Genomic DNA, 19,069 nt, shown 5'->3' with positions numbered 1-19,069 from the left:
TGACTGACTTTCAAAAAGAGCTCGTTACCTAGAAATGAAAATGCTGCCTCTCCGAATTCACATGGGCTGGAAAATTCTTAGCTATCTACAGATGCACAGACTGAATCATAATAAAGGACATACACATAAATGATTAATTTCCTCTTTCCCTTTAGTCTTAATATGTTTTAAGGGGTTGATTGGACCTCTCCCAACTGTTTCTTAGAAGAAATCCATGAAGAAACATATTTCAGAAGCAGCTTATTGTGGTGGGGTGAGATGTCAGTCATTGTCCTTCCTCTGGCTACACAGAGTTAGCTTGTCTATCTCCACGTTTTTAGCTTTGGGCTGCAGCCTGGGTTTCTACACATCCATCTATTTGGCAGAGTTAATGCAAGCTGTTCCAAAGTAATACATTACTTAATAAATATTAAAGTGGACACACACACCCCTACCGCCACCCACCCCACCCCCACCCCGGGTGAGGTATTATTCCCGCATACAAGGCAAGACGGTCACAGGGTTTGGAGTACTGTACAATCTCAGCAAGTGGGACGGAACGGCAAGACGTTTGGCTCTCAGCGCAGGCAGATAACGCCGCACGCACAACTTATTTCACACTCTTAATTTCAGTCTCTCGCTCAGCGCCAGGACAGGCGGCACCCTTGCTAAAGCAGGGTTAAGTACGCATCTGCAAAACCTAGCATATTTCACCAGCACCTCCTAGGGGCCAAGTGAGGGAATGAGGCTAGGAGGTGGGTACCGGCGCAGACCCTTTCCTTGAATTGTCAAGTTTCACCTCCCCTACGCACACAAATCCACCAGTCCGTGCCGCCCTGAATACGAGCTAGACTGTGCAAGTAGTTTGGCGACTCTAGGAGGCCTTTTAGAGGTTTCGACCAATTGCACGAAGGACGCATTTGGTCGCTTGAGGAAATAAACATTACACACACACACAGGAATTTCAAACTCCGTGTAAGGAAGACTCCTAAATATACTGTGTCCTTTAAGAGCAAAGCTTCGTTAGGACGCCCAAGTAATCAGAGTTACATGCACTTACTCAATTGACACACACACACAGACACACACACACCGACAGCCAGACACACGTACACACGGACTAAGCTGTAAAGCCGCAGGATCCAGACGCGGTTAACACTGAAGTTGACATAGGTTTTTAAAGGGTCTACATGCTCTTGCCTGGTTGCTGGGAATGAGGGCTGGGAGGCGCTGATGCGAGGGCAGAGCTGAGTGTCTGTAGGAGTTGCTGTTCCAGAGAATTCATTACTCTAATTGCTCTGATTTTAGATCAGTAGAGCGTGCCGGGCGGCGGTGGAGAAAGAGACTGAGGGCGGACAATGCGAGAGGGAACGAGTCGTTCACCCTGCAGAGAAGTCTAGGCGCTTTGTAAGTAATTCACGAACAGCCGGGAGCAGAAAGAGCCAAGCGGCTCTGCAGTTGCAAAAGTTGTGCGCGTCTAAAATCCAGCCGGGTTCTGCGCGCCGTCCCGGTCCCTTTCCCCCATTGCATTCGCGGCTCCTCCGCCGGGGAATTCGGGGGGCGTGGGGCCGTAGGTGGGAGCAAGGGGACAGGGAGGTGCGCCTGGGCTGCAACGCAATGCAATCCTCCCCGCCTGCAAACGGTTCGCCCGGCCCTGGCACCTCGCGGGCCCCTCGAGGAGGACGCACACAGCACGGCAGCCACCGAGCAGAGGAAAAGGGAAGTGTGGGGCTCGGAGACGGCTAAGGAAGCTCATCCCAAGGCCAGGCTGCAATTAGGCGGCCGCAAAAGCCCGGCCGCGGAGCTGCCCACCTGCTGCTGTCCCAGCTGGGGCGCAACTTCCTCCTCCCCCGGCCGGGGCCGGACTCCCCGACCCGGCTCGGAGGGCGGAGGGGGAGGAAGCGGCGGCAGGTTCTCCTCGCTGGCAGCGCCGCGGGTCGCGGGTGTAGCATCCTCCCCTCCCTGCCGCGATTCCCGGGGCCGGCCGTGCGGCCAGGCGCGCCGCGATTGGCCGGCAGAGGCCGGAGGGCGGAGCCAGGCGGGCCGGTATCTCAAAAGAGCCCAGGATATTGCAGAGCGCACTAGAGCCCTGGCCAGCGCACAGTCTCACTCGGCGCCGGCAAGCTGGGTCTTGGGGATTCTGGTTTGCTTTGGCTCACTCGCTTTTACAAACTACTGGATCTTACATGCCTCTGTACCCCCCACTTCCACTCCATGTCCCCATGCTCCTGCGCCAGCAACAGGTAAGGGCTGCTGTGTGTTTTCTTCCCTCCTTTTCTCCCGCTGCCTGTGTGTCCGGGGGAGTGGACTCGGGCCGCCGTCGCCGACCCTACCCTGCCCCGCTGCTCCAGAGGTGCCCAGCTGTCACGCTGCTGTAGCGCTTACCCACGCTGCGGAGTCCCAGATCATGCCTATGGAGTTTGTGTGCGCACCAGAACATCCCCAGAGCTAAAAATACTGAGACATGCTTGGAACAGTTGAGCAATAGAAACAGATTTCTCTGCAGCATCTGTGTGTGCTCATAACTTCCAATGCACCAGCTGTAGCGAGATACTGAGTTTGGAGACATGGGCCAGGGAGCCTGTGTTCGATTCTCGCTCTAAGGGAAAAAAAAAAAAAGGCGGGGGGTGGGGAGTGCTTCTAGAACACTGGTCTCAAACCTTGGCAAACTTGGGACTCAGCAGTAGTCTTGATCCTTGGCGGGTTTTTTTGTTTTGTTTTGTTTTTGTTTTTTTTGTTTTTTTCCCTTTGTCATTGCTTCAAGTGTAGCGTCGAGTTCCAAACAGAGCGAGCGTCTCTCAAAGTTGCTTTGCTGGGGAAAGAGAGCGCGAGCCCGCGTTGGATTTGAGCCCGAAGACAGCAAAACTTTCACATCATATGTCACTCTGTCCTAAGCAACGTATTATTCTTAGTAATAATAGTATTAATACCTAAGTTGAAGACAGGGTGATTTCAGGAAAAGCACAGTGGTCAAAATGACTCGATTCTGCAAAAGGATTGCATCATAACATAGACTTGTCATGACAATTGAAAAAAAAAAAAAAAACCGAGATAGGAAAAGGGCAGTTTAATGTCTGTGTCTGGATAAGCCTACCAGTAGGATGGTAACTAGGATACCGCTGTGAATCCTGGGGATTTTCATAAGCTCAGAATTTACCTGTTAGGAAACAAGGCATTGAAAACGTGTTTTAGGTATGAAAGAATGCATATTGACTTTTACCACTTACTTTCTTTTCACATTAATAATCAAAAGGCTGTCAGATTTCCTCTCACTAACCACTGCCCTGTGTCTGCTATATATTACCTGTACACTTATTAGCTTTTTCTCAGCTCCCCTCCTCCCTCACCCCTGAGTGGTTTATTTATATTTGCCAATATCTGAAAAGTCTCCAGGCTCAGGAGTAAGAGCTATTACTTCCAGGATGGTGAGAGGGGTCAACGTTGGGGTCAAGGTCATTTAACTTTGCTTTAACCCCTCCCCCTCAGGTTTTGGTGGCACTTTCTTTAATGTTATTGGCATCCATAGGAATATTTGCTCTAAACGCTTGTGAATTTGGCTTGCTTTTTTTTTTTTTTTTTTTTTTTTTTAAGGACACACAGTATTTCTGCTACCTTTAGATGCTCCAGCTGTAGAATCTCTGGTTAGCTGTAGAGTCCTTGAATAACTTTTCCGTAGCATGAAAGATGGGCCACATTTTTACCTGAACTGACAGACTGTTGCAGGTTTTATCTCACCAAATGTGTATATTTCTCAGCATTTGCAAATGCTGAATGATGCTACGTGCATTGCGGAGTATAAAGGGTAGAGTGCTCACATAGATAAATGCATATCCCTCTGCCCTTCCCCTACTTCCCCTCCCCCTCCCTTCTGTTTACTGAGCTTCCAAGAGGCTGCTTTGCCAGCAGTTGTGCTCACATAGCAACATGTGCCCTGAGCACACTCAGGCTGGTCTATATGGCGTCAGCTGGGGAATAACTGCTCTGAACACTCATTAGCAGACCTTTCTTTCAGCCCAGCACACTTTCTTTACCTATCCTTATTTCCTGTCCTTAGTTAGAAACTTTCTTGTCCACTGTTCACCGGGACCTTATTATGGGACACATTTATTCTTCATAATTATATTTTTCCTGTTTTTTATAACCCATCTTGGAAGTATTTCCCATATGGTAAAAACGATTCAGATTCACTCATTTATACAGTGTTATCTCCTTGACCTTGAATTTATCTGTAGTGCTCTCTCTCTTTAACATCTACCTAAGATTGAAACGGCTGAACTATTTTTTTCCATTGCTTATGCTTAATTTTGGCTCAGCCTATAAATAGTCTTAACATGAACACCACCACATGTAGCCTTTCAATTTCCCAGAAATACTTTCTACCTCATTGGTTATAGCCTGGGTAAAATGATTATTTGTATCTATTAAATTTACATCAGGGCCTGAAATATTTTGGCTCAGAGGGGAATTTACACATCAAATCAACTATGGATTCTCCTGAGTTGTACCCCTCAAGGAGTCACATCACTTAGTGATCTCCTCTACTCTTGATTGAATGTTTCTCACACAATAATTTTGAATGTATGTCTACAATAAAGTTGCATGAAAGCCCTGTTCCTAATGAAAGTTTTTTTTCTAGACACTCATGAATCGGTGATTTTCAGTGAGAGAAAAGCAGGCAAGGAAGTTTTCTGCTTGCGTAAAGTCAGTTGGGCATGTGAGTAGGTCAGTAAAAAGGACATTCATCATAATGAAATATTAAGACAATCACCCTAGCAAACTGTGGCAGGTTTAGAGTTTTGCTCTGTGATCAGTTTCCCAAAACTCTGAATATACATAATGTGTGTAGACACATATACACCCAGAAATCTGTTTTGGAGCATATCTATTCGAAGTGACAAAATCTTCCATTTTGCCAAAAAACAGAAAAACAAAACAAAACAAAACAAACCATCTTTTTTCTCCTTTGCAGGCAGAAGGGTAAAATTTCTAAATGATGCTCTGCATGTGGAACAAATTCTGTCATTAACAGTGGAAATAAGACAATAATAGTCGCTCAATGCAGGCTGCTTTCAAGTTCTAAGTGCAGAAAGCTATCCGTAGGAAGCTGGTATTGTGTTTTGTGGAATTCGAACTAATGTCCTGGGGTCAGGATTTTTGGAAGATCATAATTCAGTCTTTAGATTTCATATGGTTGTTATGCTTTAATCTGGAAAGAGTGAAGAAATAAGTCAGAAGAAATTTGAAACTGTCTACTCGTGGTCCCTAATGGTAACTCAGATGGAAGGCTTGTTTTGAATCATGAAAAGGGAATTTCTTGCTGTCAACTTATAATATAAGATTCTGAAGTCATTCAGAGCTCAAGGATACAAGCACTATTTAAGTGAGCTTTCTCCCCATCCCCCTTTTTTGGAAAGTACACCTGTATCTGCCGCTATATTATTATCCCTATCTGGGTTTGTGTAGAAATCCTTGGCAATTTCACATGAGCCCAGTAATCTGAAATCACTGTTAAAACAATTCTTTCCATGTCCAGGACCTAGAACCCTGAGGAACAGGAGGCTTGTTCCTTTTGTCCAAGTACAAACTTCGTAGGGAAGCAGACAAAACATTGAAGCAGGTGGAAGACTGGGAAGGCACAGTAACTTCTTTTTATAAAGTAATTCAAAGGCACTTTCAAATCGGGCATCATTTAGGTATCAAAAGCTGCCAAAATGTAACACACATTGCAATTTTCACAGATGACTAATCTCAGGAAAAATGTGTTGGGGCACATTCTTGCATAATAACTTGGATAAGGAGGGAGAAGCGAAAAGCCTGTAACGAGGCATTTTCAAAGACAATACACCTTGCCTCTCTTTAGGGGGGTGTACCAAAACAAGATACATGAACGGCTTTATTTTTTTTTGCAGTTGGCTTGGCTGAGATTGGTTCTGTTAACCACTTAATCTTAATGTGGTTTGGAGGGGGGAAAGAAAAAGTGGAGTCCTCATGATCAGGGCTTCAGCAAATTTCTGCCCCTTGCCATCTGGTTTTCATTGTCCCCCTTTATTGCAGGAGATCGATTGGGTTGTTTGACAAGTGGAGGATCGCTTTTGGGTTTTATATGCCATATTAGTTTTGTTAATTTCTATTTGGCGAAGAAAACATGTTAGACTTTATCTTACACTTCTGTTTGTTGGTCAAGGAAAAAAATAGTTTTCTTTGGAGTGAAGATGGGAAGTTAAATAGTTTTTTACCTAGGTTAGGATAAGGCAAGAGGAAAAAATTGAAAAACTACTATTTGTTCACATTAGGTAAAGGTGAGTGCCTTCTCCATGGGAACATATAGCAAACAAGAGCGCTCGAAGTGAAAGTAAACTGACAATTATGCTCCACTCCTACAAAGTTGTCTCTGTTTGGGAAGACCCAGAATTGGACCCACATGAAATGAGTTCCTGCCTTATCTCAATTCGCTAAAGACCTGGTCCTTTGGCACAAAGGTGCTTACTTCCTAGCCTGTCATTACACATGGCAGTCCCATCTCCAGAGAATTTCAGGACTCATTGCTAGGCAACAGACTCGCTCTTTATCCCCCAGAGCAAACCTACGCCTTCAAGTCAGAATCACTTGCACTAACAGAGATGTTATCAGGCATTTCTGCAAAGTGGCTGCTTGCAGCGTGTGAAGTGATGCAGCAAGCCCAAACAGTCTCCAGAAATTGGGACCGATTTCAGATCATCATAAGGGCTGTCTACTCAGTTTTATCATTTAAACAAAATAGTCTGTGCCTTCTGCTTTCCACCGTGTCATCAAGGGCTCCCATATTCTCCCATAATGCGCCTGCAACTCAAATTAATATTAATGTTCTGCATTTATATGAAATGTTCTCTAGACATTTTGAGTTCCCAAAACCTGGCGACAAACTTTGGGCTTAGCAAGCCTTTCTCCTGCTTAATAACTCGGGACCCTAGCATGTAGAGAAGGCAAGAGAGAGAATAAGAGAGGTTATCTGTAAAATAGAATCTCCTAGCTTGCTGGAAAAAAAATAGGGAGAAAAGGACCTGAAATGTTGGTTGAAAGGCTGTTCCAAATAACTAAGTCTTCTATGTTTATTGACTTTGTTTATATAATACAGATATTTTCCAGGGTACAAAGAAATGAAAACTCCTGTTATTCAATGCAGAGTGTATTTCTCTATATCTGACCGTATCCTGCTAGGACATGTTGCCTTAGGGAGTAGAACCCTTCGATAATGACTTGTTTTCTAATGAATAATGTCTTTTGTCTGTCTGTTTGGTTTTTTTCAGGACATGTACCCTGGATGTCAGCTGAGTTACTAAGGTAGTGCTGCATGTCAGTAGACAGACCTTGGTAGAACCTCAAGGCTCCCGGACACCCCCATCTCTCCTTATTTTTTTGTGTGTGCGTCCTCACTGAACATTCAAAACTGTTTCTCCAAAGGGTTTTGCAAAAACTCAGACTGTTTTCCAAAGCAGAAGCACTGGAGTCCACAGCAGAAGCGATGGGCAGTGTGCGAACCAACCGCTACAGCATTGTCTCTTCGGAAGAAGACGGGATGAAGTTGGCCACCATGGCGGTTGCAAATGGCTTTGGGAATGGGAAGAGTAAAGTCCACACTCGACAACAGTGCAGGAGCCGCTTTGTGAAGAAAGACGGCCACTGTAATGTTCAGTTCATCAATGTGGGTGAGAAGGGACAACGGTACCTTGCAGATATCTTTACCACATGTGTGGACATTCGCTGGAGATGGATGCTGGTTATCTTCTGTCTGGCTTTCGTTCTCTCGTGGCTGTTTTTTGGCTGCGTGTTTTGGTTGATAGCTTTGCTCCATGGGGATCTGGATGCATCTAAAGAGAGCAAAGCTTGTGTGTCGGAGGTCAACAGCTTCACAGCTGCCTTCCTCTTCTCCATCGAGACCCAGACAACCATCGGCTATGGCTTCAGGTGTGTCACGGACGAATGCCCAATTGCGGTTTTTATGGTGGTGTTCCAGTCCATTGTGGGCTGCATCATCGATGCGTTTATCATTGGCGCAGTCATGGCAAAGATGGCAAAGCCAAAGAAGAGAAACGAGACTCTTGTCTTCAGTCACAATGCCGTGATCGCCATGAGAGACGGCAAACTGTGTTTGATGTGGCGGGTGGGCAATCTTCGGAAAAGCCATTTGGTGGAAGCTCACGTGAGAGCACAGCTGCTCAAATCCAGAATCACTTCTGAAGGGGAGTACATCCCCCTGGATCAAATAGATATCAACGTTGGGTTTGACAGTGGAATTGATCGTATATTTCTGGTGTCCCCCATCACTATAGTCCATGAAATAGATGAAGATAGTCCTTTATATGATTTGAGTAAACAGGACATTGACAATGCAGACTTTGAAATTGTTGTGATACTGGAAGGCATGGTGGAAGCCACGGCCATGACAACACAGTGCCGTAGCTCGTATCTGGCCAATGAAATCCTTTGGGGCCACCGCTATGAGCCTGTACTCTTTGAAGAGAAGCACTATTACAAAGTGGACTACTCAAGGTTCCACAAGACTTATGAAGTGCCCAACACTCCCCTTTGTAGTGCCAGAGACTTAGCAGAAAAGAAATATATCCTCTCAAATGCTAATTCATTTTGCTATGAAAACGAAGTTGCCCTCACAAGCAAAGAGGAAGATGACAGTGAAAACGGAGTCCCGGAAAGCACTAGTACAGACACACCCCCTGACATAGACCTTCACAACCAGGCAAGTGTACCTCTAGAGCCCAGGCCCTTACGGCGAGAGTCGGAGATATGACTGCTTCCTTCTCTGGAATATTTACTTTAAACTACAGTCTGTTGGTCAAAGGCCCAAAACAGCTATTCAGACGACGGTACTGGTGAAGAGGTGGGTCAAGGCAAGTGGCCACAAGGGACTGAGGCTAGTACAATGGTTTCAGAGAAAGACTGTAAGCTCGGAGATGAACATAAAGCACTCAACATGCCTCCCCCTCCCCACCCCTCCCACCCCCACCCCCGTGACCCAATGGCACATACATGTTGTAGAATAAGTTATGGGGTCTTTATGTATTGTTTTGTGTTTTTACAAAACTTGAACTTGCAGGCAAGCCTTGGTTGGGTATTTGACTAATCCAGAATGCTTCTCTTTAGGGAACAAGAATGTTTTTAATGGCATAACAAAGGCAAGACTCTGCCTTAATTTTTGAAAAGCTGCTAACTACATGAACACAAATTGTATTTTTGTTGTTGTGTAGTTTTTCTTTCGTGTAATTTAAAAGTCAGTGTTGAACTTTGTTGAAAGCTCATGATATGTGCTTCAAAGTGGCAAGTGTTTGCCAAGAGCTGCCAAAACGAGAGCCTGATTTTTTTGAGGCCAGTAATTTGTTTGCTAGAATTGATTTTCTCTCTCTCTCTTCCTCTCTCTCTCTCTCTCTCTCTCTCTCTCTCTTTGGTTACATAAGGGCATTATGTAACACTAGCCAAATGGTAGCCTCTGGGTTTGTTTGTTTTGTTTTTTTTTTTCTTCCATGATGTTAATGGGTTATCTCAAATTTTAAGTTAGACTACCTAAAATAAATACCAAAGATAATGCACATTTTTGCACAGTGGAGCTTATACTAAAAGGGATAAAAAGCCCCGTGGCTGCCTTGAAATCAAGAGACAGTAACTTTGAACCTCAGCAAGACCTTGAACTGCCCTTTCCTTTTTCACCTTACTCAGAAAATAGAACATCATCCACACAGAGTCTAGTAAGTGTAGTGCTTTTTCAGTTTTGTTCTTTCATGCAACTTGTGTGTGATAGGAGAAAGAAGAAAGGGGAAGTAAAATTCACACATACACAATATTAAATATCTTTTCTTTCCTGCGAGGTAGGGCTGGCCAGGCTAATGCATAAGGTGCGAGATGGCGATGTGCTCTTAGATTTTTCTGGGTTTCCCCTTTTTTGCACATTCCAAAATGTATTCCTAGGTTGGAGTTCGTTGGCATCCTCAAGGCTGAGCCATCCAACATGAAAGATAAATAAGGTTAAACCCTTGTGGCTGAATTCGTTGCCCCAACTGTCAGGACACTTCCAGCTTGACTTTGCCTTTGAGAAGATGCCACAGCTGGCCTCTAGGCTGGTTCTTCCGATCGGTCTGTGTGGAGCAAGTCCCCTGGTGTCTGGGAAGCTGCAGATGCCAAAGGGGGAGCCAGCGAGATGTGGACCAGCCACTTCTGACTCAAGTATTCAGGAGGGAGAGGAGAGTTACTTTCTTTTTAGTGGTAGAGGGTAGGAATGAAAATATCGCAGTATTTTAGGGTCAACAAGAGCCATAGAAAATATAAGGCGGCCACAAGTAGAGGAGATAATGAACTCCATGGTTTACTTCTCCTTCATATATGCACACCTGGGGTTGGATCTGAGCTGATCCTTCTAGCCTGTGGATCCTGAGAGCAGGTTACTAAGGACACATTGTTTTCGAGAAGTCTCTCCTGCCTGGCTGATCGAAACTCTTTTATTTTTTCCCTCTTGCTCTAACTCAATAATGGAGCTCTTTTTTTGGCTTAAAGTTCCTCATGTGTGAATTCTGGTGGGGGGGGTACTGACTTTTCTTTTTAATTGGAGTCTCAAAATCAACTCTCTTACGGTATTATATCCCTGTATGCCATTAAAAAACAGCTTGTTCTGGAATCCTGTATTTTGTAAATTGATGTGTGTGATAGTCTCTGGTTCTTGAACAGCCATCTCTGAAAGCCGTGCCTGCAATAATATGACAGATTCTGCTGTTCTCAGCCTTCAAAGTCGATGGGTTTGAAAACTGGTGTTCTTTTCACCGAAACCAAGACAGAGATGTCAAGCAAGTGGATGCTATTTTAAATCCAAATGTAAAGGCAGGTTTGGAAAGTTGTTTAGAGAGTTGGAGGAATTGGGGTTGATGGGACAAAACGATTGACAGAAGAGGGAACAATTTGGCTGTTGACAGTGAGTGAATACTGAGGGCTCCAGCTGCTGCTATTTCGATATGTTGCAAAGGAAAATAATCAAACCAAAGAGTATTCGGTGATATGTAAATGAAAGGAAGATGCGATGGAGAATGGGGGTGACCACTGAGAAGGTTCCTCCCAAACACACAGTGCTGCCACTTAAAAACACTTGAGATATTTGAAAGGGGGTGGGTCTGGGGGCAAGGATGAGGGAGGGAAATCTTTCAACTTCTTTCTGAAAAAAAGGAAAAAAAAATCTAACATTTCTGGTGCACAGGTTTGTTTTTGTTTTTGGTTTGTTTTTTTTTTCTTTTCCAAGAAAATTTTGCAGAAGCTATGTTTTTAAAGTGTACATTTTATAAAGTTTATCAGATATTTTCATATTTAAAGCCAAATGTAAATAGAAGTCTGTAAAGGGAAAAAAAATTGCCATAGAAAGTATAATTTCCGTAATTTCTGAGAGCGAGTACCTATATGCTACCGGTTAGCATGGTTTTAGCAAATATTTACCAGCCTTATAAGGTTCGTGTTGCTATGTTCTGTTATTTATTTCAGCATGGACTGTTCATTTGAAAGCTTTTTGTAGTTATTAGTATTTTTAACAATTACAAGCTTTAAATGGCAATTTTTTTTTTTTTTTTTTTGTCAAGAGCCAAGACACAGGTAATGCACAACATGTCTTGTTGCATTTTACCTTCAAAATATTTGTCCTTATTGACTGGGTCTCCTTTCCGTAATTAGCGCACATATGTCATTAGAATGAAGACAGAGGAGATTCGCCGTGAATATCTGGGGTCTCTTCCCAGCTAGGTGTTGCTTCTCTATTGCAAGCAAACCCCCGTTGAATTTACTTAGGAATTGCTCCCTTTTAAAGAATTTTTGCTCGTGTCTGGATGGGCATTATATTTTTGGGAGGAGGCATAGATTCCTGGCTATCCTATTTTTTAAATAAAAGATAGACAAAGTGAATTCTATTTTGACTATTGAGAATAGAATAGTTTTCTATCCCTCTAAGAAGTATACTTGAATCAGACATTGTAAGGATGTCGCTATAGCACTGTAGCCATTTCCAAATTCCTGGAGAAAGTCTGTTTTACCTTAAAAAAAAAACACACACACACCTATTAATGCGTTATTTTTTTTCTCCTCATTTCCTTTCTTCCCTATAAACTTCCATCCCAAACCTTGATGTCTGTTTGATGCACTCCGTCCCCCCAAATCATGTTACCCTCGCAAATAACAAATGTCAGTTCATGTTTTATAATAAGCCGCTCAGTAAGGGCAAGAAGCTTGTTCTGAGAAGCAGAGTGAGTTCTTTTTCACTCTGGATCTAATAAATGTTAAGGTGAAAAATAAAAGTGTTCTATAGGCACCTCCCAACTCCTGACTAGAATCTCTTTTTCTAGTTCTGTTGGGTTTCAGCTCTGGGCTCGGCCTTTGACAATCGTGATCACTATTATTTTCCCATTTGCTGTCTTTTTGTATCTAAAAGTCTTCCTATTGTACTGCACAAACCATGGATTGTACATATTTTTATATATTATGTCTTATTTTATTATTTCTAAATAAAAAATTAAAAATTGAGGACAAATTCGTGCAAGAGTCTGTGGGCTTCCTGTGTGATTGCTGTAGAATTGCTGAGATCGGAAGCAAATGTTTCCAAACAATAGGACATAAATCCTGACCTTTGGGAAGAATAGAGCCATAGAAATTGCCCAAACAGGGAGGTGTGGTGGAGTGGCAGATGAACTTAATCCAAGTTAGAGGAAGTCAAGCTCATATTTTGTTTTTGGACAGAATGTCGTAGGTAGAGAGAGGATGGAAAACAAAGGAGCAGATAAAACTGACAAATTCATAAGCTTTAGCTTTTGACTCTCTGTTTAATGATGATAGTTACCCTTTATGGAGCCTGAACCATGTGTAGGGTTCTGCCTTCTATGTTATCTCACTGTCCGCCCCCCGCCCCCCAACCCCGGCCGATTAGGATACTATTATTCCTGTATTATAAATCAGGAGTTGGTAAAATTGTTCTGTAGAGGGCCAGACGGTAAATATTTTGGGCCTTGCAGAACAGAGAATCTGTGTCAACAATGCAACTCGGCTCTTGTAGTGCAAAAGCGATCACAGATAATATGAAAATAAATGATGTGGATGTGTTTCAATAAAACTTGACTAATGACTGGTGGGCCAGATTTGGCCCATGGCCTGTAATTTACCAACCTTGGTTATAGAGGAAACTGAGGCTGGATTTAAAGCTAATGAATTGCTGAGATGGTATTTGAATTCAGGTTTTAACCGCCTCCCAACTCAGTTTAATCCACTAACCTATATACTGTTTCAGGACACAAAGTTACCAGGGATAGGCAGTCTCAGAGAAAATGCCACTTCTTCCAGCAGATTTGGAATAACTTAACTGTTTCTTCATGATTGGAAATACTGAGGAAATCTGCAGTCTGAAATACGGGTTGCTCCTTAATATTTTTTCTTTAACAGATACTCACAGGGCACTTACCGTGTTTCAAGCATGGTTCTAGATTCTTCGTAAGTATGAAATAATTTAATCCTTACAGCAACTCTATGGAGTAGGCAGTGGTATTATCCTCATTTAAGAAACGAGGAACCAGGCCCAGGGAGGTTGAGTGCCTTGTTCAAGCACACACAGCAAGTAGGTATTAGAGCTGAGATGTAAACTGAGGCCATTGAGCACTGGGCTGTGCGCTTTTTTTTTTTTTTTTTTTTTGTTTTTGTTTTATCACTACTCTATGCTTTTCCATTTGGAGGCATTCTTGGCACAAGTTTCACCATTTAACCCAAGGCCTTTCTGCTTCTTAGTTTCTATGTTCCTAGGTGATGAAAATGCATTCCTTTTCTCCACATGGGACACATGAGCCCAGGATTTCCACCTCCTTCATAACCTGCTCCTCCATTTCTCATCCAGTTCTTGGAGAGATAGAACAATTCACAAAGGGTAGAGGAACAACAAATTTAAGCATTGGTTGTGGGATCTGGGTAAATTTCAAACTTCAGATTAGTTTCCATTAACTAGGAATTGCTCGGTCCTGTCTCCAGGCAAAACCACAAAACTCTGGTACTAACCAAGCTACGGGCACCCTACCACATTATAGACACTGTGCTTTCTTCCCACTCAGGGAGCCAAAGGTGTAACAAGATCCTCTTGGTGACTGGCCTCACTAAGCAAGATATATAATGGTAACTCCAGGCAGCGAGCTGAATGCTATGTGTGCCTCACCTCTACTTAAAAAAAAAAAAAAAATTTTTTTTTAATTAAATATATATACCAAAAGAAAAGGCAGAGGTGGGATTTCAGAGTCTTTCTGCTTAGGTCTTCTTTTCAGTGACAAACGAAACCTCCAAATCCTGGCCTGCTGAAGCAGCAGCTCCCCAGATCCTACTTGCAAAGAAGAAAACAAAGTTCCCTCTAGAAATTTCCATTTTAGAGCTGGCAAAGCAGATTAAGTCAGTCAGATTTGCTTCCCAAATTTAAATAAATACATACGTAAATAAATGAAGGCTAGCTCCATGTACTTTAAGAACCAGCTCCATGATCAGCTTATTTCAAAAAAAAAAAAAGACTTTTTCTTTTTCCAAAATAATTCAGCTCAAGGACTCTAGTGACCTGATGATTTGAGCCACTATATGAGGATTATTATAATAACTTTAAAAATTACATAATTACAAGGTAACACCTGTAAGCCATGAGTCAATAATTCTACCACAGTACCTGCTTCTTGAATAGGGTGACCAATTGTCCTGGTTTCCCAGGGCGGGGGATGGGGGTGGCGGACAGAGGGGCTTCCCTGGATGCAGGCATCACAGTGCTAAAACTGGAAACTTTCTGGGCACACTGGGATGAGTCAGTCATCTAGTTTGGAAGCTAGTGGAGTAGGATGCTGGGAAAGGAAAGGAGAGAGCCATTAAGAAGAATGTGGAAGGGGAGGAGTTTAAAATTCAACACAGGATTGTTACTAATAAGAATAATAATGATGAATAATTACACCTAAATGGCTCTCTCCAAATAACTGCAAGTTGTTGCCTTCAGGGCATTCATTGTTTTGGAGGAAGGGCTTTCTAAAAGACTATACAATTCCCTGCTTATTAAAAAAATTGAGATGTATTGTTTAATGTTTCCAAGGAAACAGGCTAATAGGTGCTGCTCTGTCTGGCGGGATGTGCTTTTAAATTTTGTCCATTAAATCATCAGCTGCGGTTCTGTCCATTGCCAGAGTCCCCTCGCATCATTTAGGCTTTTGTTTCCCATCCGCTGTGTCCAGGACTAAGATAATCCATTGTAAGGACTGTACGACTGAGGTCAGAATGCCCGGCAAACCAGAAAGGTGAGCTGAGACACAAAAGTCTGGCTTGAATAAAGGGATTTTATGATTTCTGTCCTTGTTTTGAGAGACTTTTTTTTTTTAACTTCAGGTTTGAGATTATGTTCCAAGAGGTTGAGGCTGTTAAAGGTTTTGACTTCTAGAAAATTCCGTTCAACTTGACCAAACATTTATGGAGGAGTTATTACCTGGTGCTGGTTATTCGAAGTTTTCTATGTGGCCTTTGTCTTCATTAGATCATAGTTTAGAAAATGAGCAGTGCAGATGGTTATTCATTTTGTCCTGCAACTGTGAAAAGTAGTTGAGTTTACAACATAAGCAATGTATGTATAATAACAACAGCTGCCAGTTACCGAGTGCTCCCGATGCGTTAGGCGCTGGACAACGACACAGTTCTTGCCCTCGACATACAGAAATCTTCACTTCGATGAATATTTTTTCAGGGATGTCGCCATGGATTCAAATATGTTTGCAACAGCTTACTGGGAATTGTTGAGGTTGCTTTTGTCGAAACTTTGCCCCCAAGGATGCTGTTCTTCCACTTCTTCGTGCTGAACGACGGCTCTAACCCCAGTCCCCGCTGAGGTTAGTAGATCTGGGCAAGCACCTGCCTTAGCGCAGCCCCAATCCTGACGCATGCGCAGAAAACACCCCTTGGGCAAGTGTCTGACTTCACTCCTGGTTAACAAACAAGTGAACCAAAGTCACGCTGTGTAGTTTAGTTTGGCTTTTGGTTTCCACATCTTTGCTACTATACTTCTACATCGAAATTGCTAGTTAAGCAACCTTTTATTTGAGCCTGGAGAGCGTTCCACTAAATGGCTTGTAAGAGTTTCTTTCAAAATCTATAAACGGCTGGATTAGGCGTTTAGACACAGACCCATAAAAACAGATTATTTACCAACAGCGAGGTGTCAAAGGCAAGTGTATACACATCCCTAACAAAACACTCTTGGCAAAAGCGCTCTCAGATGGCAATCATTGAGGGAAAGTCGAATCAACAATTCAGAGATTTTCTTCCGTCCTGCCTTAAGCTCTTTTGGTGGCCTGAATATCAACATTCGTCCCCGCCTTTTCCAGGATCAGCCTAAAGTTGCAGCCTGCATCACTCTGGCGCACTTAGTCAATGAGGCAGCTGCATGAGATGCCCCAGAGTTGCCATAGAAACCGAAAGAAGCATCGGAGCACCTTCTCCTTAATTTCATCTGAGTGACTTTATTCAAGAAGCAAAAATAAAAAGTGCACGAGGATGTAATTATTGAAAAAACTGTGTTCGATGATACAGTATGTACTTTGGCCTCAGTCTACAGCTCACTTCTCCCTTCTATTTCGAGACTAACTTCAACTATTCAGACAGGAGTCTTCATGTAAGGTTTAACTGAAGTGAGCCCAGATTTGCCAAGATAAGGGAATGAGGCTTTCTTCTGAATTTCGACCTTTCCCCCAGCTCATGCTTGACATCTGAATGTGAAGTCTTTTAAAAGTGGGTCCATTTCGAGTGTCTGTGCACATTTGTGCACATTAGGCCCTCTGGGCTCACCAGGGCCGACAGAAACTGCTCTGCCTTCAGGCATCCGCTAGTCTAAAGCACTCTATAAGTTTATGACCATTTTGTAGGATAATAAAAAGAAGTGGACAGGAGAATGCCAAATAAAGCAATTAGTGGAGATGCTCGCTAACAAAATTCTTCCTCTCTTTCTTCGTCTTGTTCATTTTTGTTTAATCCTGTTGCTACTTGTAAAAACAGCTCCTTTCACAATAAAGAGGTGGAGGAAGGAGATACAAGTACCTCAATCATTGGTGCTATTTGCAATATTCACCTAGGACAGAGGGTCAGAACTAGAGTTCTTGGGGCGCCTGGGTGGCTCAGTCGGTTGGGCGTCCGACTTCGGCTCAGGTCACGATCTCACGGTCTGTGAGTTCGAGCCCCGCGTCGGGCTCTGTGCTGACTGCTCAGAGCCTGGAGCCTGTTTCAGATTCTGTGTCTCCCTCTCTCTCTGACCCTCCCCCGTTCATGCTCTGTCTCTCTCTGTCTCAAAAATAAATAAACGTTTAAAAAAAAAAAAAAAAAAAAAAAAGAACTAGAGTTCTTTTTACCCCTTCTGATGGGCTAATGGATTAAATTTGCTGGAAGAAAAAGTTCCCTCTGCTCCTTACTCTTTCTGTACTGAAACAAGGCCATCCTGAACCTTCCTGCTGGCATGATGTGGAAAGTGTTTAGGTTGCTATTTCCTGCTAGTGATTTGCATGAAGCCGTGTGCAGCATGGAATTTACTTAAAATGGAAAACGCAAAGGTACAAGGTGTGTCCGATAAACAAGAGTCCAGCCTTATTTGTTGTCTGAGAATATGCCTTGTCTGTTCTCTTGATTGGCAGGACTGTGTGTAACCCCTCTCACCATTTTACATAGTGTGTGGTCCTATGCTGAGGCTTTCTGCAAGGCAAATAAGTCTTTTATATGAATAAACTAGGAAAGAATTTCCCCCTTTTGGAGAGACAGCAGACTGCAGGTAAACAAGGTGGCAGGTTGGAGCTACTGCTTTTTGTTTTGTTTTGTTTTTCAATTTTTTTAATGTTTATTTTTGAGAGAGAGAGAGAGAGGGAGAGAGAGACAGAACATGAGTGGTGGGAAGGAGAGAGAGAGAGGGAGACATAGAATCCGAAGCCGGCTCCAGGCTCTGAGCTGTAAACACAGAGCCCGATGCGGGGCTTGAACCCATGAGCAGGGGAGATCATGACCTGGGTGTAGGTCATGCTCAACCGAGTGAGCCACCCAGGCGCCCCTTGGCTAGTGCCATTTGTAAAACCAGTCTGGCCATGCTGTTTAAATGCCTGCTGATTTCTTCACTGGATGATTTGTTTTTCGGGTGTTGAGTTTGGTAAGTTCTTTATAGATTTTGGATACTAACCCTTTATCCCATATACCATTTGCAAATATCTTTTCCCATTGCATCAGTTGCCTTTTAGTTTTGTTGATTGTTTCCTTTGCAGTGCAGAAGCTTTTTACTTTGATGAGGTCCCAATAGTTCATTTTTGCTTTTAATTCCCTTGCCTTTGGAAATGTGTTGAGTAAGAAATTGCTGCAGCTGAGGTCAAAGGAGTTGCTGCCTGCTTTCTCCTCTAAGGTTTTGATGGTTTCCTGTCTCACGTTTAGGTTTTTCATCCATGTTGAGTTTATTTTTGGGTATGGTGTAAGAAAGTGATCTAGTTTCATTCTTCTGCATGTTGCTGTCCAGTTCTCCCAGCACCATTTACTATAGACTGTCTTTTTTTCCAACGGAAACCCTTTTGCCTGTTGGTGGAAATGCAAATTGGTGTAGCCACTCTGGAAAACAGTGTGGAGGTTCCTCAAAAAATTAAAAATAGAACTACCCTATGACCCAGCAATAACACTACTAGGAATTTATCCAAAGGATACAGGAGTGCCGATGCATAGGGACACGTGTACCCCAATGTTTATAGCAGTGCTTTCAACAATAGCCAAATTATGGAAAAAGCCTAAATGTCTATCAATTGATGAATGGATAAAGAAGATGTGGTTTATATATACAATGGAATACTACTTGGCAATGAGAAAGAATGAAATCCTGCCATTTGCAGCAACATGGATGGAACTGAAGGTATTATGCTAAGTGAAATAAGTCAGTCAGAGAAAGACAGATACCATATGTTTTCACTCATGTGTGGATCTTGAGAAACTTAACAGAAGACCATGGGGGAAGGGAAGGAGAGAAATAATAGTTACAAACAGAGAGCGAGGGAGGCAAACCATAAGAGACTCCTAA

The 19,069-nt window shown here is 43.0% G+C and overlaps 1 protein-coding gene across 3 annotated transcripts; it reads left to right on the top strand.

Moving 5' to 3' along the window:
- On the top strand, positions 1-12,093 carry KCNJ2 (potassium inwardly rectifying channel subfamily J member 2). 3 transcript variants are annotated; one of them, XM_058706026.1, is made up of 3 exons: positions 470-1,152; positions 1,288-1,386; positions 7,266-12,093. In XM_058706026.1, exon 3 carries the CDS (start codon positions 7,481-7,483, stop codon positions 8,762-8,764), a length of 1,284 nt encoding a protein of 427 aa, XP_058562009.1. In that variant the 5' UTR covers positions 470-1,152; positions 1,288-1,386; positions 7,266-7,480; the 3' UTR covers positions 8,765-12,093. The 3 variants fall into 3 exon arrangements, 2 of the variants coding, with proteins under 2 accessions (XP_058562009.1, XP_058562008.1); XR_009255486.1 differs by lacking the exon at positions 7,266-12,093 and adding an exon at positions 4,616-7,259 and having other exon boundaries at positions 1-1,386; XM_058706025.1 differs by lacking the exons at positions 470-1,152; positions 1,288-1,386 and adding an exon at positions 2,040-2,222.
- The last annotated feature ends 6,976 nt before the right edge of the window (positions 12,094-19,069 follow it).

Source organism: Neofelis nebulosa, chromosome 16 (genome assembly GCF_028018385.1).
Source record: "Neofelis nebulosa isolate mNeoNeb1 chromosome 16, mNeoNeb1.pri, whole genome shotgun sequence".
Classification (NCBI taxonomy): domain Eukaryota; kingdom Metazoa; phylum Chordata; class Mammalia; order Carnivora; family Felidae; genus Neofelis; species Neofelis nebulosa.
Note: the sequence above shows the minus strand (reverse complement) of the source record. Positions and strands in the feature narration are given on the sequence as shown.

Excerpts from the sequence above, each read along its gene's own strand:
- KCNJ2 (XM_058706026.1), top strand. The coding sequence starts at position 7,481 with ATGGGCAGTGTGCGAACCAACCGCTACAGCATTGTCTCTTCGGAAGAA.